Source organism: Lepeophtheirus salmonis, chromosome 1, assembly GCF_016086655.4.
Source record: "Lepeophtheirus salmonis chromosome 1, UVic_Lsal_1.4, whole genome shotgun sequence".
Taxonomy (NCBI): Eukaryota; Metazoa; Arthropoda; class Copepoda; order Siphonostomatoida; family Caligidae; genus Lepeophtheirus; species Lepeophtheirus salmonis.
Window position 1 is genome coordinate 40,711,984 of NC_052131.2, and position 20,901 is coordinate 40,732,884.

Genomic DNA, 20,901 nt, shown 5'->3' on the forward strand with positions numbered 1-20,901 from the left:
AGATGTATACAATGAATGGATTGACGCTTGCGAAGCAGCTAATTGACATTTCAACTAACTACTTACAAAATGACCAAACTATTTCAATCATAGAATCTATTATTTAATATTTTATTTATAATATAAATCAGCATTATTGGATACTATACTTGGATTGGAATTCTTTTCGTGGATCTCTCTTTATACTATAACAATTATAATAATATATAATTATACATATATATATGCGGACACTATTTAATGCCCTTTTTTTCCATTTCTTTCTCTCTATATATATTTTAAGTAGATATTTTATTATAAATATGTATGGATTAACAAGTCAGAAAATTACCTCCATAATACTTAAATATATACTGTTAAAGTGCCATGTCATGTCTTGAGGCATACTAATTACTAATTCATGTTCATGCAAAAACAGACCATGATTTCGATTCCTTTCTATGTCTCTTTCCCTCATTTTTAAATCCATACATCCATCAATGTACAAAATTTAGTTACTTTTTATTTACTGTCTTTCCCGTTTTATGGCCTGATTTAAGTACTATTAATATACAACTTTATGGAAAAATGTTCATAGCTTTTTTTCTTCATGATCTGATTACAATATAGATGATGGGATTCATTCTCAGAAGGATTTATTCAAAGGATACAATCCTTACATCTTTTGTAGGTATATATTCTTATATTTTTATGGTTTTGTCTCATTTTTGAGAAACAATAGATTTCCCCTATAACGTTGATTCTTCATTATTATTTTTTAAAGAAATAAAAAGGGATTTTTGATTAAATTCAGGTGAAATACATATAACAATTTTTTTTTGAAATATCTTTGATTTTTATTCATTGTTTGAAAGCATATTAGATATGATAACAAGTAAGAAATCTCCATAGGGACTGACGTACATTTTTTAAAGATTTGAGTAATAGGAATGTGACGAGATATAACTTATTTGTAATCAGTGTGTTATATTTTATTTTATAGGTATTACTATGATTTATCTTAGTCGCAGACAGTTCTCCATTTTTTTAGGAATAAACGGGAATAAATATAGATCTGGGATGTTACAATAAATATTGTACATAAAGAGAAAATTTTGTATTTTTTCCCCTAAAAAATTACCTCTTTTTAAATTAAATTGAATGTTTTACGGTCCATCGGAGTTGTTATTTCGAGGCACAGTTCTTTGAACAAAAATTGATAAGTTCATCAGATGATTCATCAAACAATATTATCAAGGAGATAAGATTTATTTATATTGTATTTGCCTAAGATCAATCTGTATTCATTTTATTACAAATTTATTTATCTTAAAATATATGCTTTCAACGAAAAGTAAAGTTTACTTTAAATCTAATAATTATATTTGATGAGAGTGAAATATTTTAGATCGAAGAGTCATGAAGGTATTTGTCCTCGTTATTCTTTTGGAATGATTAAATATGTGTTTGATCCTCTGAGAACGAGGTTATGGGTAAACATAGGTCATTTATACGCATATTGAAATTGATTCATTTTAATGGAATAAAGTTCCAGCCCAATCTCCTAGTATATCCATATCCAGACTTTCTAGTTTGAATGAATACTTCATAACTCTTGATTAAGAATTTGATGTCAATAAAATAAATGGTTTATGAATTATGAAGAGCTAGAATGGAAAATAATGAAGATTCATTATTGTGTTTTAATAGATGGTTCATTGAGACAGACTAAAAGTAAACTGTCTAACGAAAAATGTTCTTTCTTTTTTTTCTTAAAGAGAAAACCTTAATTTTCCACTTCATAATATTTTACAAAACTAGAAAATGGGGTTGCTTAAAATCTATTTTATGTAACTCATGTTATTTCGTTGTCAATTTTCATTAAGACTGACGCTGTAAGTTTTTGAAAAAATAGTTGACATAACCCCTCCCCCTTCTCTTTACCACTGACCTAGGTCAATAATGCAAGTTTTAACAAAGCAGCAGCCATTTCTTTAATATCTACTTCAGAAGTATATTGAACATTTATTTAGGAACTTGAAATCTGATGTGTATTATCACAATTCCGTTTCTCCCTCTCTCAATCTTCTTACTATCGTAAGTAGTTTTATAGTACTGTGATAGTTGTAATACCCTAACAGGCTAGATTCTGCAGGGTAGTGTGACAATGTAATAAAGACTTACTCATACTAATTCTCCTCTACACCTTCCATTCTATCTTTCATTGTTACCGTCACAACAAAATTCTCTTGTAATTCGATAATTTAATGAATATAAAACCTTAGAATATAGATTTTAAATCATTGGGCTTTAACGTATAGAGAAGAAACCCTCACAACAAATAAAAACAAAAAGATAAAAAATATCTTTAAGGATATTGCAAGGTTTACAGAACTACTATTATTCGATTAATTATTAGTATTTCTATTAATCTTGGGACATTGCAAGTTTTTAAGTTAAAAAAGGTTTCGTGAGCACAAAAACATCATAATGTTTGAAGGTATTTTTCATTACCATAGAGCTCGAAAACCAAATTAATAAAATAATGGATTTAAATTAATTTTTTGTCATTGATAAAAATATGATATAATAGATTATAAGTAGACTTAGTATTTGTGTGCGATTGCTCAATTGCTCAAAAAAAATGTTCATTTTGAATCTTTTTTTTTTTTTTTTTTGAATAAATTATGATAAATATAAACAAAAATAGTTACTTTAAATTATCTTTATAAAACTGTATTTTTCTTTAAATAAAAATTACTCAATTTTTATATTTTGAGTGCTCATTTTTCAAAATTTTAGTACTCTTTTTGCCCTAAAAAATCGCTCAAAGATCTTAAGTCAAATGATAAATTTTAATATCTTCAAAGTTAAAGTTAACAACAATTTTTGTGTGCACATAAGCATGAAAAGATCCGATGGACTTGTAAGATCTTTTTGTACTTAGAAAATCTATATTTAACTTAAAAATTTGCTTATTTAAATACGTTTTTGAAATATGGAACCTATTGTATTAAGTTTTAATCTAAGCTCTATGACTACATATCTATCTAGGGTGCACCTATCCTGACTTATCAAAAAAATAATCGTACTTATAACTTAATGAGGCTTTTATTTATATAGGCAAAAGAGTAATATAATTCCCTTCGAAGTTTAGAATAGTAAATCTAGGTACAGTACGGGATACAGAAAATTATATAGTATGCTTGAGACGGTAAGAAAGATTGATACCTGCTGCTCTGAAGATAATTACTATATGATGTATGTATTTATTATCTCAAATATTAAATTACACAACTCATCAGTTTGGTAAAAATTCTAGATGGACTGCTTAGACCAAAGCAAAGAACATTAAACTAACAATATTTTGATCTCCGCTTGAAAATAAGGAAATTTCATTGATCATAAGCAAAAAATATAAATAAATGCTATAGTAAAAATTACCGTTTTCCTCATTGAAGGCTCAGTGAAGACTTCAATAGTTATAATTGAATGTAGATTTATTTATTTAAATCTAAAATCTACATTCTACCAAATTGCATTCGGTAAAATGTTTTTGACATCGAATTTGTAAAATAGTTACTCAGCACTTCAGTCATCTAAAGTAAAAACTATATTTGAATATTTTTTTATTAACATAACATTGTCCCACTTATGCTTGTTCTCCAAAATGATGATTGTTTAATCTTCATTTTTCCAAAATTAAACCTTTAATAACTTCATAAGTAATACGGTATTGAAGGTACTCTATAAAAAATTGAGGGTAAGTATTTCTTCTTTAGCGTAAACAAGGCCGGACTTAGATAACTGCTACCTATGCAGCCCATTGGGTTCTGTCTTCCAAAGACCTAACTTGTTATCCTTATGATTTTGCAGATTGGGATTTGGGCTCCTATGCAATCCGTTTCATAGGGGCCATGTAAAAGTTAAGACCGCCCTAAATTTAAAGTTGTCTTTCTTTTATTATTTTAAAGGTTTTTTTTTCATTTACTTATTTTCTTTATATTGAAAAATGAGACTTAATCCTTTGTCTGCACAAAAAAAATATCAAAGAATCAATTTTGGACTACATAAGGAAATTTCTAATTTTGTGTTTTTTAACATATAAGCAAATTACCATTAAAACCTGGGTACAATTTTTTTTTACATAATGTAATTCAATAAATTGTTAGATTGGTAAAATTGTAACTTTGATTCGTAAGAGAGGATTCAAAATTAAATTAATGATAAATATTTCATATATTATGTATTTCCTCGTGAATATAAGGAGTTTAATAACAATGGATGACATTCAATTATATTCAATCATATTACAGTTATTGACATTTTTCAGAGGGAGAGAATATAATAATTTATAATTTAAAAATTTATCTTAGAGTGCATTAACGCGATAACTATTATATTGTGGTGCACCATTGTACACAAAATTTTGATCTTGTCTGTTTTTCAAACTCCTTGAGGTGCATCTTGAACATAATTTGAGAAGCTTGATGTATGACAAGTATCTGTATCCATATATTATGTATGTGGCCAGAAACACTCCTCTAAAACATAATAAAGAGCAAGAAATACAATCATACCATCATGAAATGGGGCTTTCTAGAATTTTCAATCTGATGTATTGTACCGACTGCTGGACAAGACAGGTAGATTTGACAAAACACGCAACCACTCATAGTCTATGACGTCACTATTGTTTAAATTTTCAATTTAATGTATCGTACTGACTGCTCAGTAAGAAAAACAGATTTTGACAAAACACCCAACTTCTCATTTACTATGACGTCAAATATTAAAAGCGTGGTGGAAGTCAAACATCAGTCATATTCTTATTAACCTTGATAAAGAGTACAACACGATTACTTTCTCAGGCATTTTATTATTTGTACAAAAGTAAATATTTTATGACAACACATTTAGAGTTATTAATTAACTTATTTGAGAAATACACCTCGGTCATTAGGATATTAAATTAATAATATAGAAAAATATAAATTACATATTTCAAAAATCACTCCAATGTATGTACAGTAACTTAAAAAATTTCCTTCAAATGCCCATAAATCTTGTACACAATTCTTATTTGTTTTTCTTATAATTATTTCAAAATACTGATATAAGACCAGGAAACGTCTTTTACTTTGTTTAAAACTTAAAACCAACAAAATTCAATGTGAATCACTTCAAAAATAGATATGCATATACATTTTTAAGGCATTGATTCTACTTTTTGAAAAAATAAATATTTATTGTCTAAAAAAAAGTTAAGGAAAAATTGATGATTATCTGTATGAATTATTTTAAAAAATTGCATGATTTTTGAATAAATAAGATTTTGTATGTCTATATATACATATATATAGATGTGTATAAATAAATGAAATGAGTTAAATTTTGCTATTAATCCAGGACACGTAATTAGCAATATTTGTATACACTCCGGGTAGTTTGGGTTTTGCGCAAGAGATACCCCATGAGACAAGACCAATTAAAGTAGATTTATCATCCTGAAAATAATAATAATGATTTATTAATACATACTAGGGTGAATACCATCATAATACGGTCAACTAAAAGATAATGCTTCTACATTGTGTCTAAACAGACTTGTGGTCATAATAAGAATTATAATATTTAGAGACTCGAGTAAGTTTATTTTATCCATGTACACAAGCATTATATTTTGAGTTGGCGATACTGTGATAGTTATAAATGGTAATTGATTAATTAAACATTATAACATATTACTAAAACGGAACTTCAATCAAAGTATACATATGTCACAAAACCTTAAAAATTGACTTTGTTGGATGGTTGTTTTATAAATTATGTACTTTTTATAATTGTGTATTACGTACTCCGTATACAGATAAAAAATATAATGTAGCCATCGAGAAAGTCTTGTCAATGTCATTGTTGATAGGCGTAGACAAGGTCATCGCATATGATATGTAGAAAAAGAGGTGGGATCTTAGGGATAAACTGTTGACTCTGCTTTAACATTTTTTATTTAACATATAAAATTTCTTTTGTGGATTTAAAGTGTGTATAGAAAAAAAATGAACTGATCATCCTTTTAAATCGTTGACCATGAAAAAAAAAAAAAAAAAAAAGAATACGACTCTATGTTATTATACATATGTATATATATCAATGTGAACAAGGTCAAATCCTTTTGACATTCACTCCTATTTAATTTAAATACATAACATATGTGCATTCCATTCTACTACATATTAAACACAGATTTTAATCATTATAATCCACATTCATTTGTCAAATGATGTTAGTAATTATATTCTAGTATTACACAAGTTACCCAAGTGTAGTAAATACTATAATAGGTATATAAAACTAATTAATTCATCCCATGATTTTAGAATGTTTTTATTTAAATAAAGCTATAAAAAGATTTCCTTTGTATATTGTTGTAATACACTTGAAAGTGCCAGGGATGGATCCTTTATGCAGGCTTGTGAACGGAACACAAAATTGAACGGTGTTCCATGGAACTTGCGTTCAATGAACGGAACGCTGAACGGAATATTTTTTTACATTGAACACTAAAAATGAGAGGCCACAAATCGTGTTTCCAAAAATCGGAAAAATTATCCTACAGCCATTGCTAGGTGGTCCTGGCCTTGTACTCCGGAGCGGAGTCCTGTTGGAACAAATAGTTTCCTGCTTGGGGGGTTGGACTTCATCCAGGGTAAAACTATCTCCTCGAGGACATCCTGGTACTCCTTGACCCCGATTTTTAGGCCTTCCTGGAATTAATACGTGGGCATCCTCTTCCCGTCTGATGCCATAATTACCAGCATCATCGAGGAGGCTGGGAACTTAGTCTGGTTTCCCGGCGGAACCCAATCGATCCAGTAAGTAAGGTAGAGGTTGTTCCAGGAGTTTTTCGACGAGTCCACGGTCCAGTTTTTCTTGTCTTGGTGCTGTGCTGGGCGCGAATCAAATAGGCCATACTTCGCATTTTGACCTCCATTTCGACAATGAATGGACCGATTTTAGTCAGTTGTAACTCATTTGAACGTAAATATTTACCAAATTATTGTGTTAAAAAATCTTGAATCCTAGTTCTCAAATGAGGGCTCCCCGACAATATCAAAGTGGAATTCGCAATTTGATATCGTACAGTGTATGTATATGGTACTACCTTATTATTGTAATATGGAACGAAACGCCAAAATAGCGGAACGCTTACAAGCCTGCTATTATGCAATATATTATTTGGCAATGGATTTACATATGATATAATAATATATATGGTAAGTCGACTTAAAATAGTCTTGATCAAAAATCATGGAAGGAGAAAATCCCCAAATATTTTTGTACTTCATATATACTTTCATTCCAATATTTGATATATATGTATATTTGAGTGGGTTATAGGCTTTTTATTCTAATTTATGGGATGATTTAAGATATCAAAGAACCTTTATTGGATTTAAGAGACTAATATTGGCCCAAATATGGCCCTTTTCAAATAAATCTATCAACTTATCATTCTTTTATTGTGACGATCAATTTTGGCCACTTTAAGTGCAATTTGTACCACCTTCAAAAGTTTAATAAGAATAATTTATTCATAAAAATTGACGATAATTCTTCGAAGAATACAAATGTAATCCACATTCAATTTTGGTAAAAAATACTCTAGCTTGAATTTGTGGGCACATATGTAATACACGCTAGATCAAAATTATATTATAATGGAAGAGGGCCCAACTTTTTGCAGTTTCTACCTGAATATTTGTTATTATATTTTCGAAAGCTATTAATATTATTCTTTCATTCTTGAGGAGAAAACATATAGGTATAAATTATAAATTGTAACCACAAAACACTGAGGAGTTATACTTAGTAGTCCATTAAAAATTTTAAAATTCAACAAGATATAATTTATTAATTAACAATATAATTTCAACAAAAATAATACTATAAATAGATGGGTGTTTGAGCTCTCTTAATCATGAATCTAGCGGCTGTTATCGGCAATGATGATTTCAATGTGGTGGCGGTAGGCCTGCCACCACTGCAGATGTAGTCTTCTGTCATAGCGTCCCAGTACTCGTTGACTGTGGCTTTGAGGGCCTCGGTGTTTGGATGAAAGACACTGCAGAGCTTTCCCTCGACATGCACCCAAAAGGTGTAGTCGAGGGGATTGCCATCAGAGATCTAGGGGGCCAAAAGTGTAAAAAAATAATTCAAAAGAACTCAAAAGACTCATTCAAAAGAGTCTTGCAACTGCGGAGATGGGTTTATTTAATTGTTGGTGTCAAAAATGGCCTCTCCGCCATCACAAGGCCCTTTCCAAAAACTTTTTGGACTTGCCGACGGTATAGAAGATGGTCCTTAAGACACCCAACTGCTTGGAGTGCGGGAATGAAAATTCATCGATCACGTTCAAGTTTCATTCTCTCGACTTATACGTAAGCTCAAGTTTGTTTTAATTAGTAACTAATTGTTTATGCTTTTATATATCGAAATATAAACTAATTTCAATCATTCAAACTTTATTAGTGATTGAATTAGTAAGTATTCAGATTTCAAAGGACCACACGGCATGTGTAAGTCCTTGTTGTACTGGAAGTATACATTGGAGCTATTCCTGCCTATATCATTGCTAGATACAGTGCAGGACATGTGTTTATTTTTTTCATTTTATAGCAGCTTGAAGCTAATTTAATGCAACGTCATGAAAACTAATCTGCTCTCCTCCAAAACATTCTTCAAATTGTCTGGGAGACCTTGTTAATTTTCAATTTCTTTTTTTTTAAACATGGCGGTGGATAGTATTATTTTCATCCATAGTGGTATCTTTATTAATCTAAAAACATTTCTTCCAAAAAGAAAGAAAAAGCCCTAAAATTCTTGTCAATTATTATCAGCAGTAGAACTATATTTCAATTAATAGTAAGGAATTTTTCTCAATTTAATATATTCGATTTAAACCAATCAACGTTCAGAACACTAACAAAGAATAGAAAAATTCATAGTTCTAAAACAAAATGTAATCTACATTTTTATGCTAATTCACGTCGGTGCCTTTATTATTTTTTGGAACTTTTATTCCAAAAATAAACAGAAAAAATTACCTCCAAATCAGTTGTTAGCTATTAGCCAATCCTTTCCACCCAAATATTCAATAACTGTTAGAAATTGCTCACAACCTAACAACGGAGGTACTGATGTGTGGAATTATTATTAGGAAAATTAGTGTATATCTTGCCATTTTTGCGGTTTTTCGTGCCCATCTTGTTCTTTATGGCAAGTAATCCACCACTCCAAAACCTCTCATCACATCAACAACTTAAAAGTCTTCAAGAAACACAAGATTCAAGGAGATGAAAGAGAATTAAACGGTTTAATTTATCATTTAATTGTCAATACGTAAATATTAACAATATTTTTAAATAATTTGTTGCTTTATTGCCTCATTTCTATTCTTTAGATTTTGTGACATAGTTATCTATTCATCCTTTGGTGGTCACTAAGAAGTTATAAGTACACTTCCTGTAATGATGGGTTTGATGTTCTCTAACTAACAATATATTTTGTTTTGCATAAATTTACAGAATATAATATACATTTATAAAGTTATTTATAGGGAAGTTATATATTAATAATATACAACAATCCCTCTTGCTTCATGTGTAAATAAATAAATAATTTTAGTTAAAGATATATTCTAAACGATACTCTTTTCATTGGGCTGGAATAGATATTTACTTTGAACTCTTGATCCAGCGACAGATATAAGTGCTCCACTGTCATATGTAGCTATTATATTTTTGAAGTAATTTCCATGGACATTCAATTCATCGATGGATAATTTATTCAGTTCAAATTTTTGAATATATTTGATGATTGAAATAGAATTTTCTTTTAGACACCTGCATACTCTTGCATAGTGGCCTTTCTTACCACGAAGTAACTTCCTCTCGAAGTAAAAGTATTTCAACCAAATTTAAGACTATTTCTCCCTTAGACTTAGATTGTCGTGACAGATTTTTCTTTATCTAAATGGTTTTACGTCCCCATGTAAGGAATGAACATCTACAGCCTCCTGCAAAAATGATTATAGTTTGCATTTAATTTACACACATGCTATTTACGATTTGTTATATCCAGCTTGTATATTGATATTCGTAACCAAAGTTTTATAATATGACAATTAATATTTAATACTATTTGTATCATACAATAAATTATAACTAACATTAAGACATTTTCTTGATAATATTATTTAGATTAAATAGTACCAAGTAAAGCTATATTTTGGTGAAGGAAAGCTTCTATATCTAGTAAATTTTCAGATAAGTTGTAATGTTAAAAAAAATCATAATCTTATAAGTATGTTCGAAATTACCCATCGGCCATCAAGTATGATTTATTAATGAAGGTTTGTTTATGTCCGAAAGAAAACAGAGGAACCAGAAAGTTGAAGTTGTATTTGCAGGCGCGCTTGCACAAAACACGATTTCCACAACACTAGACTTATACCATAACGCGTGTACTACTGATGTTTGTCTTCCACCACGCTTTTTAATATTGACGTCATAGTGTATGAGTGATTCTGCGTTCAGTGAAAATCTGTTTTTCTTACCCAGCAGTCGGTATGATACATCAAATTGAAAATTTTAGCAAAAGTGACGTCATAGACTATGATTGGTATCGTGTTTTGTCAAAATATGCCTGTCTTACCCCGCAGTTGGTATAATACAACAAATAGAAAATTATAGAAAGCCTGATTACATAATGGTCTAACCTTGTATTTCTATTAGCCTTGGGATAACCCCATTTTTCTCCAAAAAGAGAAATAAAAAAGACCCAAAATCAGTTATTACTTAGTGAAATCTTGTTGAAGTATTATTCATTTCATTTTATTATAGGTTCACAGTTTAACATGAGGTAATTCGTGTTCAAACAATTAATGTTCAGGACAAAGATAAAGGACATGACAAGAAGTAAAAAATCGATAGGTGACAAAAAAGAAGAAGAATACAGTTAGGGGAAATCACTGTGTAGTGGTATAACTCCACGAATACATTAAATCGATTTGCATGTTAAAAATGAATTAATTCAATTAGTCTTGTCTTTCGCATATTTTGAATACATATTCAACAAAGATTTAGAACAAACGCTTACTCTAACATGCTATTTGTAAATATTAATAGAAGGTTATAAAATCACCTATTACAGTCAAATGATCTCTTCTACCTTGGTATATTATCTCCAAATAACTCAATGAGTAAGAATGACAACCCTATGAGGATAAAATGTATATTTTTAAAGCACCAATATCCTAATATTTTACGGATCAGTATTCCTTATTTATTTAACCTCAACAAAAGCAGCCCAGAATGTATGTTAAGTGTATACCAATTAAATTGCTCATTTGACAAATTCTCCATGATGCTCTGAACCTAACCCACGCTCTTTACACATATATTCTAATGTAGGAGTTAGTTTCTAATCTTTTCAAGGTTCATAAACATACATAGGTAGAACGTATAACATGGATCAGAATGGAGTTGGCAAAATAAGAAGGATTTCGACTGTAGAAATAAACTTCGGGAATTATGGGTTTCAAGTATTTTTATTTTTTTTACAGAACTGAGAAGGCGAGAGTAGTTGTACTTCGGACTAAGATATACCCAGAATTATATCTGGTTAAGCTGTGAACGACTCGTGTTGAAAGAGACCGCAGGGGGGGCCGGGGGGGAGGGAATATGAACTAATTTATTTACAAAGTTAATCATAAGCAGAGTTGACATTTTTGTAAGGGAAAGAAGAGGGCGAGGAGGAGAAGGGAGAGTTATTGGATACCTTTCTACATTTAAAATAACATTTCTGTAGGAAAAACATCCTAGTTATGTTTAAATTCATATATATTCATTTTATAATACATTTTTAAATCAATTTACACAAAATAACCGTTGTTCCTTTTTTGATTTTTAAAGCTAGTTTCTTCATTACAAACATATCAACTCTACTCATATGTCATAACTTATACGTAGGAACTCAACCTAAAAGCGCAAGACTTGAAATTAATGGTTAATAGTCACAAATATATAGCATATAAATAAAAATAGATGTGGGGTCTGCAAGGGGCTTGAGCCCTCTTTCTTCTCGTTATTATCTAAAAAAAGGAAAAAAAATCTTCAATAAAGAAAAGGTGATCAAATTCAAGGCAGGCTCAAAAATATTAACTTCAAAAATGATTAACGTATATATTTTATTTAAACATCTATAATATGTTGTGCATCAACATAAAATAAATCTACAACATAAATCAAGAAATGGTGAAAACCCCAATTTATTTTTTACTCTACATATACATTTAGCACCGGCGCCGGAATGTATTCAAGTGGAGAGTCCAAATTGAATAAGCCTCAGAAGAGTTGGCAGGATATTTTTATTTAGGGGGGGGTCGGCTTTTTTGACAATTTTGACAGAAAAGCTTTTTTTTCATAAAAATCAAATTTGACAATTAAACTTTTAAAAAGAGACTAAATTTAAACGAATAAGATTTTTTTTTAAAAGGGAAATTAATTTTTGTTTTTCTCGAAAGTTATGACATTTAAATTTTTTAGACAAGATTAAATTTTTTTCACTCTGATAATTATGAAAAATCACGCAAAAGTGTCTGGGGGGGGGAGAAAGGGCCCCTATTGTCCCGGCGCCACCAACAACCGACCCAATATTTCATAGACATATTTAAATCAATTACAGGTTTTATATTTAAATTTTGAGAAGAGTGGAAATACCCATGGGTTTTTTGATATAGTTTAGAATCTTTATTTGATTTAAGTAACTAGTCTGACTTTTTTTTTTTTTTTTTTTTTTGTCAATTATTCATTCTTTTATTGCGACGATCAATTTTGGCTACTTTAATTGTCATTTGTGACTTACCTAAAGGATAAATAAGAATAATTGATTGATACGAATTTGTCGATCATTCGTCAAAGAATACAAATGTAATTCACATTCACTTTCGGGAAAAATATTTTTAGCTTGCTTTTGTGTTGACGGGCCACGCATCAATGTATATATACCTAAATATGAATAATTAATTATTTATTAATCCCATACACATCTTGTCCTTCGGAATGGATCGTGAGAGAAGGAGTAAAACAGGAAGAGGTTTTAAAATCCTTGAAGTGAAAGTTGTACCCCTCACTTTATTCAAATCAACCATAATAGATGTACTTCTTGTTGCTTACTTGAGGGCCAATGTAATAACGATAATAATGATATTTGTCCATGTCCTTGATGAAGTCAAGGTCCGAACTATTACATATATTACGAAGATTGAGGATTATTCAAGAAAAGAAAGAAAAGAGTAGGAAACATGCGTTTACACTCTACATTTATGTTTCAATGAATGAGACCGTTTATGTAGAGACCTTCCTCCTTACTATAATAGGTTCTTGTAACGTAGTTTTACGTGCGAACCAACAGCGAAACATATCTACATAATATGTACGTATGCAAGTATGAATTATGCACAGGGAACGATAAAAAGCAGTTTTCCTTCGAAGGTGTATTTACTTAACTTTGCCATTCAGGAACAAATCACATTTCCGTTCGTTATTATTTCTTTTTTCAATCCCGAGTTATTCAGATGCAGTGCCCTTGTTTTTTTTTCAAGGATATATAAAATCTAATTCTTAAAAAAAAAAAAAAACTTTTGTGCATTCAGAGAAGAATGATGGCCTATTTTTTTAAATATGATTTCATATACGTATATTAATAAAAAAAGTACTCTTTTCTAAAAAAAAAAAACACGTCATTTTGACATTAAGAAAGGTCGATACTTTATTTTCCAAAAAGGTCATCATCTCATAGTAGAGTTAGATAAAAAAGTTATATCAATCGGAAAATTTGATAAAAATATTATATAACTTTCCCCTAACAAAAAACCCCGGTTTTAGAATGGATATTTTAGTTATTTTCCATACTTTTTTTTACTAAAGATATAAAGCAAATATCCATGCACTTCCCGAGTTTGGCTAGTCATTTGGCATAGAGATGGACATTTCGTAGAACACGAGGAGAAGGCGGAAGCGATACTTGTGATACTGCTTATTTAAGAACCATGTTAACATCAAAAGGATGTTTCCTAGAAAGTGGAAGCGTTTTTTTGTAGTTGACATTATGAACAGGCTGCCCTTGTTGGAATTAGAGTAAATTGAGTCGCGGCATTTGAGTAATTGCAGCCTATATGTCCTTGGTATATAGGAATTGAGATTTGTGTTTATTTCTTTCTTCTCACGGCTACAAAATTCATTATAATCTAAGTAAATCAAACTTATTTATAATCTAAGGATTATATTGAGTGTTCGTAAAGTTTTTGTTCCTAAATAGTAATAAAATTATTGGTATTAAGTACTATTATTTTATGATATTGGAAAGCTTATAAGTTTATAGCACAAATTTCAAACGTGCCCTATAGTCTATACAATCTCAATTCCCGATTATCTCTAAAGTCTAAATTATTATGTTGGGTAGAACATAGACACTAGCTATGCAAATTCATTTCTGGATCTTGTGAATAGTCAAATTCATCAGAGTAAAGAGTAACGTTGCAGTGAGAAGTTGTTTGTATTAATGTTCCTCGGTTACGACTGCATAAATTATGTTCAGACACTTATGAATGTATTAGCAACAGATATATTTTGATCCATTTCATTTGTTGTTCATCTTATTAAATATCTTATATTCTCAATATTTGTTTAATACCTACATAAAACGAGTAATTATCTATAATAAATTAGATTTAAATTTATAGTCTTTAGACTCAAATGACTTAATAGTACTTAAATAGTCTATAAAATATATTATTAAAAAATTGTTTGTTAGATTTGGAGTCGTGGAGTTGAATTCGGAGTAGAGCATTTTATTTACAGACTCCGCAGCCCTTTCTCTAGGTATACCTCTTAACCCTAGTAGATAGCTATCACAATATAGTTCCACTGAGAGTCGATATTTTAATTATTTTTTTCCGAAATTATCTCTTGAGCAAAACTATCTTTAATATTAATTTGAATCCCATAATGACAATAGTAGAAAAACTTTGGCAATTTCTTGACTAATTTTATTCCTGACGTATACTATCTCATTTTTTTTTTTAATTAAAGGATCTAACTCATTCGTTCGCTTTTTTTATTGCAAGGATTATTGCTGGACCCTTAGCTACAAGGACTTTATTTTTCAAGCCAGGAAATAAATAATATGTACATACAGATAGGCCTAACTTATTTTATAGTTTATACCTTTGTTAATAGAAATACAAGATTATACTAGAACGCTTTTTCGACTGATGTTTGACTTCCACCACGTTTTTTAATAGTGCCGTCAAAGAGTATAACTTTTACCAAGGGTATCTATATATTACTCTCTTTGAGTGTTACTGTTATAGTACTGTTGTTATACCTATGACGTCAAATCTGTAAGTCTTGCCCAACAGTCGTTACGGTACATCAAATTGAAAATTCTAGTAAGCCCGATTACATGAGGGTATAACCTTGTATTTCTATTAATCTTGGGTTATATAATTTATGCATATTCATAGAATCAATGGATTTGATACATTGCTATCTTTATTTGTCTCAGAAAATATAAAAAATTAAACAAGGCCATTATTGTTTTTGTTTGCTTTGATTATTTGCAGATTGAATTCAAAAGTAATCCTTTAAGCAACTCAATCTTTTTTTAAATAAAATATTGAGTAATATACACTACAGACTAACATATTACTTATCGATAAAATACACATTTTTTTTAAATTGAGTTTCTGATCATTTGAAAATATGAACAGTTCTTTCTTTCGAATTCGATATAACTTTAGTTTCCGAGATTTTTAAAAGAGGCATTGTTAAAACGTGAGTCATATTATGATAACTAATATGGATAAAAATAATATGTGGCTTGTGAGTCATGTCTACTTCATGTCTATACAGAATAAAATATATGGGAATATAACAAAGGAATTAATTTAAAGTACAGTCAAGTCAAATCTGGATAAAAGAAATTCGGATGCAATAAAATACGCTGATAGCCAAGTTCTCTCACATACCAATTTTTTAATACATAAAATACTTTGCATAGAAGAACAAGAAGTAAAAAATCCGGATGAAATCAATTTTTCTTCTCTTTTTTGTTATCAACATTATAGGAATTCATGATAAGGAAGAATCTCCATGAGGATTTTTCCTTTTTATGGGTACAAATCGTAAGCCTGCACCAACATTTTTGCTCTGTAAGTTTCGTTTTAAATACATTTCGCATTGATTTTCAAACAATACAGATAAATATCCTGAGTGCTTCCGAAAAATACTTTTGCTGAAAGATAGGCTAATTATCTGTCAAAAACAGGGTCTAATCAAACACTGATTGCCTCGAAATAGGGAACTTTAAAATTACTTATTAACATATGTAAGTATCGAAAAATTATGATTTTGGATATACTTTGCATATAAGAAGATCCGGATATAGTATACTTTTCATTTCAAAAATGGCAGTTTTCTTTTTCCGGATTTAACTGTGTCTCTCAGTTCCGGCATCTATGGTTGAATTAATTTTTATGATCCTGGCTCCTTCGTTAAACTTATAATTTCTGTTTTAGTTTTAGTTATTTGAGTCTAAGTTGTTATTCTTTTGGTACTATTGAATATACAGAAATAAATAGAAGATGAAAGATGTTTATTTTGACTGATATGATGATGGTTTAATATGAAGGGATATTTCCTTCAAAAAATTTACATTGAAAATAATGTCTTCTTCCTTTGAAAATGCCTTCAACCTACGCAATTTTGTACCGTAATTTACCCTAAGATTAAAGCGTACACAATTTCATGTCTACTACCAAGGTTAAATCTGAAATTTCTATTTTTTTCCCCTAAACTAAACTAGAATTTCCTGTACTTTCCTGAATGAAATATTCAATATTTTTAAGATTTATTGACCTAATGCTCCGCATTATCTTCTTCTTTAATTAATTAATTATTATGTAATCAATTATGTATGTACGTATGCAAATGAATGTGATCTTACCTTCATTGTAACTAAAGGGCCCCCAGAGTCACCCTGACACGAATCCTTTCCTCCACTTTCATAGCCAGCACAAATGAATTCATTTTTGTAAATAATTTCCTTCCGTTTATTGGACTTAAACCACTCTTGACACGTCTTTGGAGAAAGAACTTTAACAGTTACTTCTTGAAGCACACTGGGTGTAGTGATTTGTCCATGTGCAGTTCGGCCCCATCCAATAACAACTGCTTTATTACCTTCAAAGTCATCCTGAATACTGGGTAAGCAAACAGGGATAATGTGTTCTTTATAGACTACATCCTGAGTGAGTCGAAGTAGTGCAATGTCGTTTTGAAATGTTGCACTCTTGTATTCTGGATGCTCCTCCTTTCTCTCAATAGCATAGTCTTCATGAGGAAATTTCTCTGACTGAGATCGGACGTTCCATTCTCCCAAGCGGACATGCATGGCAGAAATAGATGTCGAATGAACACAATGTGCAGCAGTCATAACCCAACGCTCTCCAATCAGAGCGCCTCCACAGCTTATTCGTTTACTCAGGAAGCTTTGCTTCACAATAGCTGCTTGCCATGGATGACTTCCAAAGGTAGTATCCTTGCCTCCAACAATACGAGACTCTCGATCATACACTACACCACATTTGGCATCAGAAATAGCTCCTAGGTTCGGATCTATTTTATCAATTTGATCTCGATCAACACAGCAAGTCCAAATCATCCCTCCGTTGCATAAATCCATGGACTTTTTCCCTCCAATTACACAGCTCAAACTCAGTCCACAATCATACTGTTTTCCACGATACCAGCAGTGATTGGGAATAAGAGTAAGCCCCGCTGGTTGCTTGTCAAAACCTCCAATAAGAGAGTTTCCAACCTCACTCACGATAGAAGTTATACCGTTCGTCACATCCTCCAATATACCTTTTTTCTCTGCAACAAGGAGAGTTGAATTCCCATAAAGTTCCGAATCTGTAGAATCTCCAGTCTCAAGAACCTTGGATTGAGCAAAATGAAGAGGGGTAACAGTTGTTGTAGTAGTGATTGTAGTTGTTGTCGTGGTTGTAGTTGTTGTCGTGGCTGTAGTTGTTGTCGTGGTTGTAGTTGTTGTAGCAGTTGACGTTTCACCTGAATATGCAACATTTATAAAGTTAAAAAAGCCTTTGAATATATTCTGACGAAGATTTGTAAAGCCACTATAGTCCAATCGTATTTGTGCCTGGCTTTCATTGAAACCAAGGAGGCAAATAGATAAAAAGAGAAAAGTCACATATCTTTTAACTTTTAACATATTAAAGCCATATAATTTTGAACCCAAGTGGAGTTAAGTAGATAAAGAGTCAGTTACTGTTAACTGTTGAAGGGAAATCAGTCTCTGAAATAATAAGATTTTTCATAAGTAAATTTATGTTTGATGTTGCTACATTTTATATTCATTATTTATATGCCGGCTCAATCCTCCTGAGCCACATGACCTTAAAAAATGAAAGTGAGCTCTTGTAGTAGGCGTTCATTAAGTAATATAACCACAAACACACAAAAAAAGGAAGTTGTAGAAACGTTATTATTAATTGATTCTAAAGGTAGCCGGTACGGTGGTCCCCCATTACTTTTATTCACAAGTATGATATTCTAAATAAAATGCCTTTGATTCAAGGTCAGGGTTAATGTGACCTAATATAAACATTTACAGAGTAGAAGTTGTATTGCAAAAATATCCTCAGACTCAAGGTCATGTCTTGATTTCTCCTCATAAGGTATGTATTTAGTAAGTAAATATTATAAAAGCCTTACATTTTTTTGGACGCACGTTGTTACTATTGATAGTTCTACTACTGGCTCAGATGATCTGGAGAAGAAGAAGTAATGCTCATTTCAATGAAGGAAGGTTCACTGAATTGAAGACTAGATTCAACTCTTCATTGTCACTAAGGAATCTCTCATGAATGTATGATCTGTGTGGTTTTGACTCTTTTCATAAATGTATCCCTATGTGGATGGATCCTTTGATTCCTTCACAATTAAAAGGGAGAATGGAACACTTGGGAACAATCAAAAAAGACTGAATTCATGTTTTTTGTGAACTTCAATATTACAGAATAAAAATAAAAATAACAATAATGGAATAATGATTTTTACGTAGGAACTTGAATTGTTTTTTTTTTATTTAGGACTTTTCCCCGCACACTTCACTTAAATATTAAAACTATTATGTACTACATACGGCTCGCCTTTTGCGCGTATGGTTGCACTCGCAGTAGTCGTAGTAATGGTAGTAATAGTCGACCGACTTCCTCCAGAGGGTTCACACTCCATAGGACCCCTGATGATGATGGCTTCAATTAAATCTATGTACATATTATAATGATGTCTCAATGAAAGTGAAAAGGTTTACATGCATAAATAATTATTTATTTATGTGTACAGAATGACAAGGAACTTTTCTTGATCGTTATAATAACAATTTTAATCAGGCCCTCTTTTAGATTTTTCTACAGCCAGGGATCACGTCTCCTATTTTCCTCACTTTAACTCTACTGGGTGCTCCATAATGAGAAACCCATCAAAGAAATTAAATTAAACACATATTTTGCCTTTGCTCTAAACAACTTGGCGGGAACGCCTCGTTAATGACTTGCAGCTAATACACACAACATCTTCCCGAATATTTACCCACATGGCCTACGTAGTTACTATCAGGTAGTGCTTGCTGAGAATAGAAACTGCATTAGCCTCCCTGTTGATCATACCAAGGGTGCAGTGGTGTAATCAGCCTGAAACGCAATTATCATTTGCTGGTAAATATTTAAAATATACCTATAAATATAAGTAATTAGGTATTTAACGGTGTTGATCATTTTTGGGGTTAAGGCATCCCCCCCTCCCCAATGATGAAAGCCATCTATGTTCCTCCCAAGATTTTTAAGATTGATGAAGAAGAAGTGTGTTCTTCTTCTTCATTTGCATTCATTGCAAAAAGAAACAAAAAAATCTGACTGTTCACTGTTGCAATATTTCTGAGCTGGATAACAAAATCTTTAAACATAATACTTTTGATTTAATTTAAAGGTAATGGAACCGTAATTCCGAACCACCTTGAAAATTAAAACACTTTTAGTCCATATTGCTTTCGTTTCTGCTAGCTAAAATGAGACTGATAATGAAAGTGAATCCCTTTGAACAATCTAGGAGTATCTCAATTTAATCACATGTTTCTCTATATTTTGATGGATTTCGAGAATATATTAAAGTCCGTGTATAGAATAGAGGCACATTCTTTTTATAAACGTCAAGGGTGCCACCAAATTTGTTGGCACCGAATTTATCCTAAAGCTCTTAATTATTTGATCTACAAACCCAAGCAGCTCTAGATGGTCACCTCCAGGGGGCGTAGATAGGATTTTAACTGAGGAGATTGGGTATAAATAGAATTAAATCTTCTAAACATCAATGTTAAAAAGAACAAAATAATTTGAATATAGGGAGACCAATGGTCATTTTTTCACCGGACATGTTTTTTTTTTATATTACGCGCAAGGACTTATTTATAAGTTCATGAAATGCCCACAGTTTTGTGGGACCAATAGTTGAAGATTAAATTAAAATAAAAGTAAAATTTTTAATTTAAAAAAACCAAAATAATTTATATGAGATAGATTTATTATAAAAGAAGAAGATTCAAAACATATTTTCCAAAAAAAAAAAAAAGCAAAACAAGAATCAAATGTGTTAATATTAATAATTCTAAAATTTTATTGAGTTCAAAATATAGTTTAAAAAAACATAAAATCGACCAGGTCGTTCTCTTTTTTTGGAAATCAAAAATATTGTTACCCTTTTTTAAAATAAGTTGATT

At 30.8% G+C, this 20,901-nt stretch overlaps 1 protein-coding gene across 1 annotated transcript; it reads right to left on the reverse strand.

The window, feature by feature from the left end:
* Positions 1–4,838: 4,838 nt before the first annotated feature.
* Positions 4,839–19,142, reverse strand: LOC121128780 (chymotrypsinogen A). The gene is made up of 3 exons (XM_040724400.2): positions 18,840–19,142; positions 17,050–18,420; positions 4,839–5,486 (listed from the first exon to the last, which is right to left on the reverse strand). The coding sequence occupies exons 2-3, from the start codon at positions 18,334–18,336 to the stop codon at positions 5,367–5,369; spliced, it is 1,407 nt and encodes a 468-aa protein (XP_040580334.1). The 5' UTR covers positions 18,337–18,420; positions 18,840–19,142; the 3' UTR covers positions 4,839–5,366.
* Between the last annotated feature and the right edge of the window lie 1,759 nt (positions 19,143–20,901).